Source organism: Rutidosis leptorrhynchoides, unplaced genomic scaffold (genome assembly GCF_046630445.1).
Source record: "Rutidosis leptorrhynchoides isolate AG116_Rl617_1_P2 unplaced genomic scaffold, CSIRO_AGI_Rlap_v1 contig464, whole genome shotgun sequence".
Lineage (NCBI taxonomy): Eukaryota > Viridiplantae > Streptophyta > Magnoliopsida > Asterales > Asteraceae > Rutidosis > Rutidosis leptorrhynchoides.
In genome coordinates, this window is record NW_027266697.1 from 1 (window position 1) to 15,277 (window position 15,277).

General features: G+C 38.1%; 1 protein-coding gene across 1 annotated transcript; it reads left to right on the forward strand.

Annotated features, from left to right (window-relative positions):
• Positions 1-7,656: 7,656 nt before the first annotated feature.
• LOC139883872 (probable disease resistance protein At1g61300) lies at positions 7,657-10,391 on the forward strand. Its single transcript, XM_071867985.1, has 2 exons — positions 7,657-9,167; positions 9,287-10,391. Exons 1-2 carry the CDS (start codon positions 7,657-7,659, stop codon positions 10,389-10,391), a joined length of 2,616 nt encoding a protein of 871 aa, XP_071724086.1.
• The last annotated feature ends 4,886 nt before the right edge of the window (positions 10,392-15,277 follow it).

Sequence of the window (15,277 nt, forward strand, 5' to 3'; positions counted from 1 at the left end):
ATTTTATGATAGTGAAGAGTCCGGGCTTCACCCGGCTCATCATTAAAAATGAAGTACTTCGCTTGTGATAAAATCAAAACTGAAATATCATAGTTTCAAAGAAATGTGTAACGAATCAATGTTTTATGCAGAAACACTTTAAACATAACGCTCAACTATTTTTACGAGGATGATGATAATAACCCTTTATCAAGAGATTTTAACAGCTATAGTTCATACCACGCCATGACTCATTGATTATGAAGGCTTTATTTGATTTGGGCTTATGGCCCGTCCGCCCAAGTTGGGCCCAGAAAGCCCGGCCCACGAGAATAGGGCCCGTGGAAAGAAGGGGGTATAAAAGGGAGGAGAGAGAGAGAGAAAAGGCACCGTTTTTAATAAAAAAGAAACGACGTACGCTTCTCTCCCTCCCGCTCTCTGTTGTTTTCCTCCAAAGACAAACAGTGACTCCCGAAGGCGTTTTTGCTTCACCGGATCAACAGGACTAAGATTTCTCTTCCTCCATTGGCGTCGGTGTTTAATCTGTGGCTAAAAGGTACGCTCGAATCCGTGGTGTGCTTTAGGATCGGTGATGCGTGTTCGTTTTCCGGGCTTGTCTTCCGCTTGAGTTTAAAGGTTCGATTTAGTGTCGAATCCGGTTTTTTGGGGATCAGTCATTCCCAACAGATTATACTGTATTTAGTTAATTTTTCTTAAATCATACGGGAGAGGAGAATCCTAAAGAGGATAAGAAAGAGCGAGAGAGTCCATTTCGCAAAGTATCGGCAATGTGCTTAGAGCCCATTAAGACATTTGATAAAAAAATCCGTGCGGTACCGTAATTTCGAAGCCCATTTCCCAATTCATCGTATTCGCAAGGCAGTTCCTCCCGAGGCAAAGACACCTACTTTTAGTTTTAGCATTTTAGTTTTTCTTCCCATGATAAAGTTTCAGTTAATGAACTCTTTTTTATTTCAAATCTCACCGTCATTCCATAATTGTAATTCCAGTTTTACTCCTTGTAACACAAAACCCTAATTCCAGTCATTTCACTTTTGAAGAGTAGAGACGCCCCTTCTCTCTTTTTTCCTTCCTTCTTCCGTTGTCAATTTCGTCACTCAATTGTTGCGTCTTTACATCGCCGAAGGATATCGTCAAGCTTTGCCACCGCCCACCATTATGCAGTTCGCAGCTTGCCGCTCACCACCTCTGTCTCGATGTCAAGCCACCACTCTTTGCCAATCAATGCCAGATCATTGTCATGGAAGCTACTGCTGCTTGTGTCTCTTTTTAGTACATGCCATCAAGGCGCAGTCTAGGCCAACCTTTGTCGCTGATCTTTGATTTGAGGTTGACAATGATAGTGAAACTTGGGTCAACCTCAAAGACGTTAACTCCACGAGAAACCTACGTTGATGTACATGTGATAAATTTACTCTAAACTAATTTTTTCACTACAAAAAATCTCAAACTAGTACAACTGTAACAAATTTATCTTTGTTAGTTTCCGTTAAATTTTACCGACAAATTGCTGAGTTAGATAATACATGATAATTCATAAGTATACCAATTTGGGATTTACCTTCCGTTTGTCGCATGTTTACCACTTTTGTAATTTTCCATGGTATTAATTGAATTTAATGGAAACTAACGAATGAGAAATAATCCTTACAAAAAAAAAAAACAAATGGAAATAACAATAGTCAATGTAATCATGGATGTGCAAACAGTGGAGTTCGAAAGAGAGCTGTCTCCTTGGAAGAATAGCATTGATGGTTAGTCACTAATTTTCTTTCTAGATAAAAATAACGATAATAGTATTGATTTATTGACAAAATTGAAAACGAACATACATATAGTTTTTTAGCCTCAAGAGATTCAAAGCATTAAACATCGAATGAAAAATAAAATCCCAAAGTCAAGTGTTCATATAGTCATTTATTCAATAATAATCAAATTTGTAATGTAGCTTCATTTTGATTTGGGAAGTAATCTCAATAAATAGTTGATTTTGACTAGAAAGTTAAACCCAAAAATTATCAACTTTTGGCTACCGTTAAGATAGTAGACTCAATGAAACTATCAAGATAGTAGAGTCAATGTAAACATTTGGAACATAAATGTATGACCTCCTTTTGTAAACATCTATCGCAGGCTTTAAATAGCCACTTCATATATTTATAGCTCCCGCACAAAACAAAAAACTTGTTATTTATTTATTAATTATTTTCCAATTCCTATACCATAACTGTAGTTTTTTAGATATTTCATCATTGATCAAATTCCTATGCCTATTTGAACTGTAGTTTTCAGATCTTCGTCATTGATTAAATTCCGATATTGCATCTTTTTATTGTTACACTTTCTCATCGATTTCGGCAAATGTCGTATACTTTGATATTGATTAAATTCCATTAAAGTATATATATATATTATAATTTAATATGTCATATTTAGAATCACCACAAAACCTGCCTCCTTTTATAGAAAATTAAGGAACAGTTTTTGGTGAAAAGGATTTCATCATCAAGATAAAATCTGGCGAAATAGGAAGAAAAAGAAAATTCAATCCAAATCACTAACAGAGACCGACCACCCCCCCCCCCCCCCCCCCCCCCCCCCCAAAAGGGCCAAAGAGCAAGAAGCATCCCAACGTGAAACTTAAAAGGTCTTTTCTTTATACCTTGGCGAGCAGTTGGTATTTTGTCGTTTGAATCACGTTGCTGCGGGGTATAGTTTAAGTTGGGCGACCTCTGATGCCAGTTAGGCTTGACGTGAACGTTGGCTGCGGACGATATCGACGAGGTTATCCTTGGTGTGCGCCTACCGGCTGGGTCGAAGAAATATTGTTTTTGTCAGCCCACTGACTTGTGTTTTGTGCTACTTGCTTTCAACTTGGATCATTGTACTTTTGGCCTCTATTGTCTAGTCTTTACTCGATCAAGATGCCCTCTATTATAGAACTCCGCCCGTTCCGCTCGCTTTCCAACCATCTAAACAATCCATTTTTTTAATGTCTCTTAACTCAGAAAGAATCATATCTATGCTCTTACTATGTTTAGATTAACGCTAAAGTTAGACCTCTCCTTGCCTCTTTGAAGCTCACCTTAATGGCTTCTTTGTAATCGGGCTTTATAATCTCCGTGATGAATGATATCTCAGTAGTTTTTATACATTAAACTCAATTCACTATTTTGTTCAGAAAGTTTTCTTCAATTATGGAATCTTATGTTAAACTTTGGTCATATCAAACTATAGTTTTCAAACAAAAACTATATTCAAAATGATAAACTGACAGTAAAATTCTTTTTATGTTTTCGTTATAGTTACTTAGAAAGTTTGAAAGAATTTGTTGAATAAGGACTAATTATTAACGAGCGGTGCTCGTGTGTATCCTCTATTGACATAGATGGCACTTTTGAATTTCATATTTTCAGTATTATTCAGTTTGAATCAGTGTATTCTTTTCATTAAAAATACTAGTCAGCCAAACCAAAATGTCTAGTGAACGTACATTCTTAAAATTAATATCAACAAACTCATGAGTAATGTAACTGGTGAAACTTTTATTTTAAGTCACCAAAAAATGATTAATAGCCTTTCCATTACTGGAAAAAGTAACTATTATTAATGTCATGTGGATTATTGTCATTTTTAGAACCAAGAAGAATGCTGCAGGGGTCATTTGAGCAAGCATGTCATCACCGTCCCACCATAATAATAGCGGAGTAAAGTCAGTGTTATCCTATATTAAGGCACGACTGAACCAATGCTTGAGAGGAGCCAAGGTACCTTAAGGCTGATGAGTAATTAGGGTACTCCAACGTATGACCAGAGGGTCTCAAACAAGTTGGGAGTAAGCCTATACCTCTAAACCAACGACCATCCTGGTGGAGGAGCCTTAATATTACTATAGAGGGCAGCGAGATAAAGTTGTTAGCAAAAATTCCAACGTCAGGAAGACTTCTACATACAAGAACCATGTGTCAATGGTGAGTGATGACTGAAAACTTTCACGGTTTTGAAGATGATCTGATGAAATTACTTAGAATGTGGTAAGAGAATAGAAACAGTAATTAGAATTATTACAAATAAAAAACAGAGGGGCCTATAACAAAATCTATTAAAATGTGGGGATCAGAAGTGTAATCTCTTGGCACCGTTTTTCATATCTTCATCGTCTGCGATACCTATATATATATTGATCCCCAATCACGAAATACATGCAAGCTAGGACCATTAAAAAGTTTTGCGAGGATTACTAGTGTTCGTCCAGTTGGCCACTGATCCAATCGACCAAACACAAGAGAAAAAGGTCTTCCGATTATAAGACAAAGTGGCCCAATATTTTGAACATTGATAAGTGGGGACGGCATGGTAATGGGAGCTTAGTACATAATAGTCTGTTTACATGGAGTCTTCTTAATTAGTTTATATAATAATCTGTTTCTTTCCTTTACTGATCGGGTATTCAATTGGATCAAGTTTTGTTGAGAGCATAATAGTGTAATAGTCGAACTTTTCTCTTTTCTCGTAAAATAACAATGACACCGATAATTATAATATTGATGCGTATGGGAGTTTCACCGTCCTCTATCCTCAGTTTTTCTTTTATAATAGAATAGTGGCACATGGGTGACAGGTTGGCCAAAATTAGAAAAACTCATGGGTACGATCGTTGACCAAAAAGCATGTATGAATGTGCACATCTTGCATTTCTTGTAAAATAACAATGATGCCGATAATTATAATATTGATGCGTATGGAGTTTTGCCGTCCTATGTCCTCAGTTTTTCTTTTCTAATAAAATAGTGGCACATGGGTGACAAGTTGGCCAAAATCAGAAAAACTCATGAGTACAATGGTGACCAAAAAGCATGTATGATCGTTCGCATCTCACATTTTTTGTAAAATAACAATGACGCCGATAATTATAATATTGATGCGTATGGAGTTCAACCGTCCTATGTCCTCAGTTTTTCTTTTACAATAGAATGGTGGCACATAGGTGACGGGTTGGCCAAAATTAGATATGACCGTTGACAAAAAAGTATGTAAAATAACAGTTAAATTAGTAATTATAATAGTGATGCATATTGAGTCTCGCCATCCTCTGTCCTCAGTTTTTCTTTTATAATAGAATGGTGACACATGGGTGACAGGTTGGCCAAAATTAGATACGACACGACCGTTGATAAAAAAAGTACATATGTAAAATAACAATGAAACTGATAATTATAATATTGATGCGTATGGAGTCTTGCCATCCTCTATCCTCAGTTTTTCTTTTATAATAGAATGATGGCACATGAGTGACAGGTTGGCCAAAATTAGAAGAACTCATTGGTACGATCATTGACCAAAAAGCATGCATGAACGTTTGCATCTCGCATTTCTTATGAAATAACGATGATGCCGATAATTATAATATTGATGCGTATGGAGTTTTGCCATCCTATGTCCTCAGTTTTTCTTTTCTAATAAAATAGTGGCACATGGGTGACAAGTCGGCCAAAATCAGAAAAACTCATGAGTACAATGGTTGACCAAAAAGCATGTATGAGCCTTCACATCTTGCATTTCTTGTAAAATAACAATGACACCGATAGTTATAATATTCATGCGTGTGGAGTTCAACTATCCTCTATCCATCTTACCTATTACCAAAAAAAAAAAACTATCCTCTATCCTAATTTTTTCTTTTATAATAGAATGGCGGCACATGGGTGACAGGTTGCCCAAAAATTAGATACAACCATTGACAAAAAAGTATGTGTAAAGGTTCGCATGTCGCATTTCTTGTAAAATAATAGTGAAACTGATAATTATAATATTGATGCGTATGGAGTCTCGAGATCCTCTATCCTCAGTTTTTCTTTAATATTAGAATGGTGGCACATGGATGACAGGTTGGCCAAAATTAGAAAAACTCATGGGTACGACCGTTGATCAAAGAGCATGCATGAACGTTCACATCTCGCATTTCGCATGGGGAATCCAATGAAGAGACCCTCGTGTTTTGAAAGGTTACTTTGGCGTCTTGCGAGAATATATTATTTAATTTGATTTAGTATTTGAAACTAAAATGGTGTGGATCATCTAAGGGTAGAGAGTAAATGCACAACATGCAGTTACCTCATGGTACTACCTAAGAATATTGGATTGGGTTTGGCCTGAAAAAATTTGTCTAATTTTCACGGCTACCAAGACAGTGATAGCTAGAGACCCACGACTTGTGCCCATGCCTGTACTTAGTGACGGAAACGAATGTGTTTCCGTGTGGTAGTAAAGCTGTATTTTTTATTTTTTTTTGTACAACGTGATCATTAGTGAGCTTAATCTTGTTCATTTTCAAATTCTATTTCATATGGTTTTGGCTTTACACTGTCCTCATCTTTTCGCCATGATGTAAACATGAGAAGTCTAACTTAATATGAGTAATCGTTTACTTTTTGCCCCATCTCTTGAGTGCCACCAGATAATTTCAACCCATTAAGGCCCCGTTCATTTCTCGAAAAATAACTTCCACAAAAATATTTTTCAGATTTTCTAATGTCCGTTTCATGGAAAATAATATAGTCAAGAAAAACGTTTTCATTATTAGAAAAAACACATTCAAAAGTGGAGAAAATATTTTCCACTTTTCAAAAAGTGGAAAATGCTTTGTATAACTTCTTCCACCTCACTTTCTTTTACTAAACACAATTTTCTTGTATTTTTATGTTTTCTTTTTCTTTTTTAAATCGAGTTTTTAATTTTTGTCTTTCCTTTGCCTTTTCTTTTTTCCTTCCTTGGTTGGTCGCCGAACACAATGAGCTCGAGCCTCGCCACAGGCTAGCGAGACTCAAGCTTGCTAGATTCTAGCAAGGTGACGCCAAGCTTGCCCGAGGTCCCTAGAGCCTCATTGACCTCTAGCGATCTCGGGCCAGGCTCAAGCCTCGCCCAGCTCGCTAACCTGTGGTGAGGCTAGAGCTCACCAACGGTCAATCGCCATACCCAACGACTGGCCAAGACTAAAGAAGAAGAAGGGAAAAAAAAAAAAAGGATAAGGAAGAAGAAGAAAAAAATTAAAAATTGAAAAATCGATTTTTAAATAATAAAATAATAAAAAATAATTGAAAATGCATGGATGCAGGAGAGCTTTTTCTTACTAAACGAAGAAAAATATTTTCTAGTTCATTTTCAAATTTCAGCTAAACATTGAAAAATATGGTTATTTTCTCGAAAAATGACTTCTTGGAAGACAATTTTTTGGAAACGCCACATTTTTCATGAAACAATATTACGATGTTTGATTAACATTATCTTAAAATTTCTCGGAAGCAAGGATTAGTCGTATCTTCGATAATAGATACGTTATATTTAAACCCTCATGAATACACAAGATAACAATTTAGAGGGATATACACACGCACATCCATACGTAAGTTGTGAGTTGTTTGTCGGCATGCGCAATAATTTAGCCCCCCACTTGTGTTTTGCACTTTTTACCTTTACTTAAAATTTTGCCAACTTTCGTCATTGTGGTGTTGTGGGCCATTACTTTGGACCACTATTATCAAGTCTGCCGAAGTCAATCTCATGAGATGTCTACCATTTTCGAACTCCACCCATCCGCCCACTCTCCATCCCCATCTGAATACTCCATTTTTCAATCTCTCGTCCCTGAAATAACCAATGGAGTTCGCAAGTCCTCTTTCAGATCTCCTCAGATATTTATGGGGTATGGCCAGTACACATTTGGGCTACATCTACAATCTGGAACGTAATGTCAACAAATTGCGGGCGGAAACTGAAGACCTGAATGCCAAGAGCGAAGATGTGAAAGTAGGGGTGGAACGTGAAGAAGAAAGAGGAGGTGTACATCGCACGAGAGAAGTGGCGAACTGGTTAGGGAAGGTGCAAAAATTTTTAGGTGAGGAAGATCAAGTCCTTCGAGAAGCCAGGGAACGTGACCGAATCAAATGTCTCAGTCATTGTCTTCCACAAAACTGCTGGTCGGGCTATCGATTGGGGAAAACAGTCTATCAAATGCTCAATGAAGTGAGAGAGCTCAAGAAAGAAGAATTCAACACTACGTTGTCGTTGCCTCCTCCTCCAGTACTTACGATGTCTATGGACGAGACTGTGGGGCATGATATTTCTTTTAATAAAGTGTGGAAATGGCTCGTGGACGAAAAAAAAATAGGAGTGATTGGGTTATACGGAACAGGCGGTGTGGGAAAGACCACCCTCATGAAAAGGATCAACAAGGACCTTTCGCGTGCAAATCACAGATTCGAGGTTGTTATGTGGGTGGTTGTGTCTAGGCAAGTGAAGGAAGATAACATTCAAGATGTCATAAGGAAAAGGTTGGACATTAAAGATGAGATCTGGGAACGATGGTCTCAAGATGAGAGGGTCCATCATCTATTGAAATTTTTGACCCAAAAAAAGTTTGTGTTGTTGATTGATGATGTATGGGCAAAGCTGGACCTTTCCAAAATCGGAGTTCCTTGTTCTTGTCTTGGGAGCAAATCCAAAGTAGTATTCACAACTCGGTCGAAGGAAGTATGCGACCAAATGAAAGCCGACAGAGCCTACCAAGTACAGTGCTTAACACTTGAAGAAGCCCTAGGATTGTTTGAGAATAAGGTTGGCAAATTAATTGTACATTCTCATCCAGAAATTCGAAAGCTCGCCAAAAACATTGTCCTGGAGTGCAAAGGGTTGCCACTAGCCCTTAATACTGTCGGGCAAGCCATGGCCGGTAAAGACGATCCCAATGAGTGGAGGCATGCGCTAAGAACGTTGAGGAACAAACCGCACAAGCTACGAGGTATGGTGGAGGAAGTATATTACATACTAAAGTTCAGTTATGATAGTTTAAATGACACTACTCGACAAGCTTGCTTTCTTTATTGTTGTCGCTTCCCTGAGGATTACCCCATAAAAACAAAGGAGCTAATTGAACTCTGGATTGGAGAGGGCTTGTTAGGAGACAATGATGATGTATATCATATGAGAGATGAGGGAGCATCTATCTTGGGGGATTTAAAGAGGTCTTGCCTATTAGAAGATGGGCTTCATTTGTATGAACAACCAACTGTAAAGATGCATGACGTCATCCGCGACATGGCCATATGGATTGCTCGTGACCATGGCCAAAAGGAGAATAAGTTGCTAGTGATAGAGAACGAAGAAGACATGTCAGCGAAGATGATCTTCAAATGGGGGGAAGCGGAGAAAGTATTTCTATGGGGAAGTTTGATTGCAAATATCAACCGAACACCACCTATGTGTTCCAACTCGAAACTTTGTTTGTAAGGGAAACTAAGGTGAAACTCATGCCAAGAGGATTTTTCAAGTCGATGACGGCTTGTTTGAAAGTGCTTGACCTATCTTATAATAAAAATATTGAGTCATTCCCTGAAGGGATTTGCGACCTGATTAGCCTACAATACTTAAACTTATCGGGCACTCAAATCAGGGAGTTGCCCAAGGAAATCAAGAACTTGACTCGATTACAATGGTTGCTACTTGATAAGATAGGATTAGATATCCTAATTCCGACGGGGGCAATCACAAGCTTACGGTTGAATGTGTACAGCATGTGGGGACATGGTCTAGAGAAGGAAGAAGAGGTGGTGGAGGAACTAGGGGACATGCAATATCTCACTGACTTATCTATCATGGTGCGAAAATTTTTCTCTGCCCTAAAAATATTCCAATTCTTACAGAGATGCATAAGGAGAGCACGGATCAGTGATTGCGAGGACTTGACCTGCATCCCAATAAGTCACTCATTAAAAGGGAACGACAATTTTTCACATTTAGAGGTGCTTCATCTAGTGAATTGCCCTGTGCTCGGGAAGATAAAGATTACTCAAGGGATAGGACAAGCGTCCAACTACTCTTACTTCCCCAGTCTTCTTCAAGTTTTGGTTCGTAATTGTGGATTTTTAGACTTGTCCTGGCTCATGCAAGCTCCAAAACTTCGGATATTGACCGTCTGGGACTGCCCTTCGTTGGAGAAAATAATCGGGGATGAATTTGAAAGAGAAGAATTAGCTGCTTCAGGATTATTCTCACGTCTTGAAATTCTACGGATCATGGGTCTTCCAAACCTTAGGAGCATTTGCAACCACACTCTATTTTTCTCTCGAGGGGTGGAATTCCGCATAAGGGGGTGCCCTAGTCTCAGAAAATTGCCTTTGGACTCAAACGCGAGGGGAAGCTTCTCAATCACTGGATACAAAGGTTGGTGGGCCAACTTCGAGTGGGACCCAGCTGCCCGGGTCACTTTGAACACGGATGATGGGAGTCCCACAGAAGAAATGACATTTGGAGAGGCACTAGGTAGAATGAAATATCGAGACTTTTACCAGGCCAAGATAGGATTCCTACCCCGCAAGCCGAGTAAAAGAGGCTGATATGTGTAAACTTGTGATTTATTTCCGTAGTCCAACTTTCTAAAGCGTTGTTCGTCCGCACGCCCAATAATTCAGCCCTTGAGTTGTGAGTTGTGTTTTGTACTATTTACTTTTACTGACCTTTGCTAGCTCATATCATTGTATTGTTCTGGGGCCATTACATTGGGCCTCTATTATTGAGTCTGTAGAAGTCGTTTATTTATTTATTTATTTATTTATTTATTTATTTTTGCTTCTAAGCAAAATGTAATAGTAAAAACCCAATTTAGATGGGGCTATAAATTATTTGTCAATGTGTAAAACAAAGGATTTTAATTGTCCTGCTGCATAAAGAGGTAAACAAATTTTTGTATAAATTTCAAGTCGTCGTATTTTGATCAAACTCTAACCACTTTTCTTCGAAGGTACACTTAAATATCATTTTTTAAAAACAAAATTGAGACATTTAAGTGTCAATTCCGACGAGAATAAATGGAAATTCGACATAGCATTATTTTAAGAATAAATTGGTCAGTGGAGCTACTTACTCAATAATGAATATACAAAAGATGTTATTTTTTCCCAAAATCAATTTTTAATAGGTTGGGCAACTTCTGATGCCAGTTAGGCTTCACGGGAACGTTGGCTGCGGTCGATATCGACGAGATCATCCTTGGCGTGTGTTCACCGGCTCGGGCGATATCGACAAGGTCATCCTTGGTGTGCGTTCTCCGGCTTGGTCAAAGAAATATTTTTTTGTCAGCCCACTGACTTGTGCCTTGTGCTAGTTGCTTTCGACTTGGATCATTGTTTAGAGCATAACAGTGTAATACTCGGACTTTTCTCTTTTATTGTAAAATAACAATGACCCCGATAATTATAATATTGATGTGTATGGAGTTTCATTGTCCTCTGTCCTCAGTTTTTATTTTATAATAGAATAGTGGCATATGGGTAGCAGGTTGGCCAAACTTTGAAAAATTCATGGGTGCGACCGTTGACCAAAAAGCATGTATGAACGTTTGCATCTCGCATTTTGCATGGGGAATCTCTACGGAGAGACTCGTGTTTTGAAAGGTTACTCTCACGTCACGCGAGAATATATGATTTGATTTGATTTAGTATTTGAAATTAAAATGATGTGGATCATCTAAGGTTAAAGGGTAAATGCACATGCAGTTACATCATGCTACTACCTAAGAATATTGGATTGAGTATGGTCAGAAGAAATTTGTCTAATTTTCACCGCTACCGAGACAGTGATAGTTAGAGACCCATGACTTGTACACAGTGACAGAAACGAATATGTTTTCCGTGTGTTAGTAAAGCTGTTTTTTATTTTTTATTTTTGGTACGACGTGATCATTAGTGAGCTTAATGTTGTTCATTTTCAAATTCTATTTCATACGGCTCTGGCCTTGCACTGTCTTTATCTTTTCGCCATGAAGTAAACATGAGAATTCACTGAATACGAGCAATCATCTACTTTTTGCCCCATCTCACAAGCACCGCCAGATAATTTTAACCCATTAAGATTCTATTCGTTTCATGGAAAATAACTTTTAATAAAATATTTTTCAAATTTTCTAATGTTGATTTTGCGGAAAATGAATTAATTAAGAAAAACGTTTTCTGATATTAAAAAAAGTATCTTCAAAAGTGGGGAAAATATTTTTCACTTTTCAGAAAATGGAAAACATTTTCTATAATTTCTTCCACCCCACTTTCTTTCACCAAATACAATTTTATTTTATTTTTATATTTTTCCTTCTTCTTTTTTTACATAGAGTTTTTGATCTTTTTTCTTCCCTTTTTTTTGTCTTCCTTGGCCGGTCACTGACCACAGCGAACTCAAGCCTTGCCTCACTAGATTCTGGAAAGGTGATGCCGAACTCGCCCGAGTTCGCCAGAGCCTCGCCAACCTTTGGCGACCTCGGGCAAGGCTCAAGCCTCACCCAGCTTGCCGACCAATGGCAAGGCCGTAGCTGGCCAATGTCCGGTTGCCAGCCGTCACCATACCTAGAGACTAGCCAAGGCCAAAGAAGAAGAAGAAGAAGAAGACAAATAAAAAAAGAACAAGAATGGAAAAAAATTAAAAATTGAAAAATCGATTTTTAAAAAATAAACAATAAAAAAATATTTAAAGTGAATGCATGCATAAAAGGATTTTACTTATTGAACGAAGAAAAATATTTTCTAAATCATTTTCAAATTTCGATCGAACACTGAAAAATATGGTTATTTTCCTAGAAGATGGCTTCCTTAAAAATAATTTCCGAAATTATCACATTTTTCACGACATGAACGAAGTCTTAAATTATAAGCAAGCTGTCTAATCAACAAAGAATTGATGTCAACGAAAATTTCAGGTGTTAACAGCTGCCCCTCTTTGGGTGGGAGCTCGAAGAGGTTCCACTCAAAGACAAAATTGATACCTGAAATTTTTAGTCAACTCGGCTTTGAAAAATAGAAAAAGACAAAAGCAATGATGGTTAGTTAGGGACGTACCTAATACTTACCTTTGCTCATGAGGGTATCTGAACTCTTATTGGGGTTTATTCACTCTGTCTCTGTTTCTCTCTCTCTCGTGGAATGGAATGAAGACAATGAAATCACTAAATGGAAAATGAATGGTTTAAGGATAATCTGGAAACGTGTGGTTTAAGGATGGACCCACGAACCTAAGAGATAAGGTTTAAGGATGACCTGGAACCAAAGAGACAAGATTTAAGGATGACCTGGAACCTAGTGGTTTAAGGATAGACCCACGAACCTAGTGGTTTAAGGATGGACTCACGAACCTAGTGGTTTAAGGATGGATCCACGAACCTAGTGTGGTTTAAGGATGGACCCACGAACCTAGTGGTTTAAGGATAGACCCACGAACCTAAGAGACAAGGTTTAAGGATAACCTGGAACCTAGTGGTTTAAGGATGAACCCATGAACCTAAAGACAAGGTTTTAAGATAACCTAGAACTTGAGGACAAGGTTTTAAGTTGGCCTAGAACTTGGGGACAAGGTTTTAAGTTGACCTAGAACTTGGTGATTTAAATTGGGAGAAGGGTCTTACCGTGTAATAACGGGCTTTGACCCGGAAAAAGGGTCTTACCGTGTAATAACGGGCTTTGACCGAGAAAAAGGTCTCACCGTATACGAACGGGTTTCGACCAAGTATGATAGTCTCACTGTATAATAACGGGTTTCGACTGAGAAAAAGGTCTCACCGTATACAAATGGGTTTCGACCAGGTATGATAGTCTCACCGTATACTAACGGGTTTTGACTGAGAAAAAGGTCTCACCGTATACAAACGGGTTTCGACCGGGTATGATAGTCTCACCGTATACAAACGGGTTTCGACTGAGAGGAAGGTCTCACCGTATATGAACGGGTTTCGACTGAGAGGAAGGTCTCACCGTATATGAACGGGTTTCGACCGAGTATGATAGTCTCACCGTATACAAACGGGTTTCGACTGGGTATGATAGTCTCACCATATACTAACGGGTTTCGACTGAGAGAAAGGTCTCACCATATACGAACAGGTTTCGACCGGGTATGATTTTCTCAATTGCTGGAGAAATAATCTTGCAAAATGATATTGGTTGTCAAATCCTTTCAGAGAAGATTTTAACAAAATGGGATCTGATTAACCATCTAAGGGTTAAATCAAATATGCCAGGTGGAAATATCCTAATCAAAATAGGTCTTTCACACTAGCTCTCAAAAAAGGCTTTTGTTCCAACCATTGATATGGGAAAATTGTTTAAATCTCACTGGAGAAATCTCACTCAACCTATGTCTAAGGCTTTTGGAAACATTCACAGTGAATACAATCCATTAATCAAAATGTCTTTTAAATGGACCGTAATGATGGCTTGGTCATGGGCTTACACAAAGGGTATGCACTTTGAGGCCAAGAAATGAATATTCAATCAATATATTCTTCAGGTTTACAAGTCAAGAATCTTGAAGATAAGATAAGATAGGATTGCTTCCACTCCTTCTAGCAGTAGCTCCTATGTGATATTCTCATTTCAACTCGAACCATCCCAATCAGAAGAGACTTCGGATAAGGGTTGTAGTGTTGGTTCGAGTGAGGCTTAGAAAGGCTTGAAAGACTTTCCAATATCGAAGGGTTAAAAGTGAGTGATTATCTTGGCATCATTACCATCACATGACTTTTCAAAAATTCAACTCTTGAAATTTAACCTATCTCGAGAGTCCTTTGGGTAATTTGTCTCGAGACATGAGAGCTTCGCTCTTTGTTCTAATGATATTGCTTGCAATACATGTTTTCTCTTGCAAGACATTTCTTTTGTTTTTCAACGAATGATCTTTTGCATGATCATGGATTTCGCTCTTTTTTGCACTCTTGCTTTTCTTTGCATTTTTTTTTTCATGGGCATTGGCCTTATTTTTATCAGACACACTGCTTTTTCATGCCCCCTAGTTTTATTCTCTTTTGAGTAACTAGGACTCTCGAGTGGCATTTACCAATTTTCTCAATTTTGTTGGTAAATCATGTGCCTTGCCCCAGTGTGGGGAGATAATCATCACCTGGGGTAATGAAAGAATTGTATAAGACTCAAATTGGCTAAGCAAAGGATAATTGTGTTTGTGGTAGTGAACATAATGATCTTCGTCACTTCGGGATGCTTCGAGTTTCGATAAGAAATCACCTGAAGCTAGCACAAAAAGATCGATACAAGTGAAAGCAATAAAATCTTTATTAATCTTTTGCTCCATAATTTTCAACCAAGACCTCCTATTTTGCCCCAATGTGGGGTTGTTCTTGACAGGGTTATTTTGAAATGCTCCCTATTTGGCTCAAAGTGGCTTGCAAAGGATATCAATAGTGTTTGGGGATTGAGAAATGAAATGTCTTTATCATTTCAAATCATGT

Excerpts from the sequence above, each read along its gene's own strand:
- LOC139883872 (XM_071867985.1), top strand. The coding sequence starts at position 7,657 with ATGGAGTTCGCAAGTCCTCTTTCAGATCTCCTCAGATATTTATGGGGT. Across the intron at positions 9,168-9,286 it reads ATAGAGAACGAAGAAGACAT|GGAAACTAAGGTGAAACTCA; the intron begins GTCAGCGAAGAT and ends TTTGTTTGTAAG.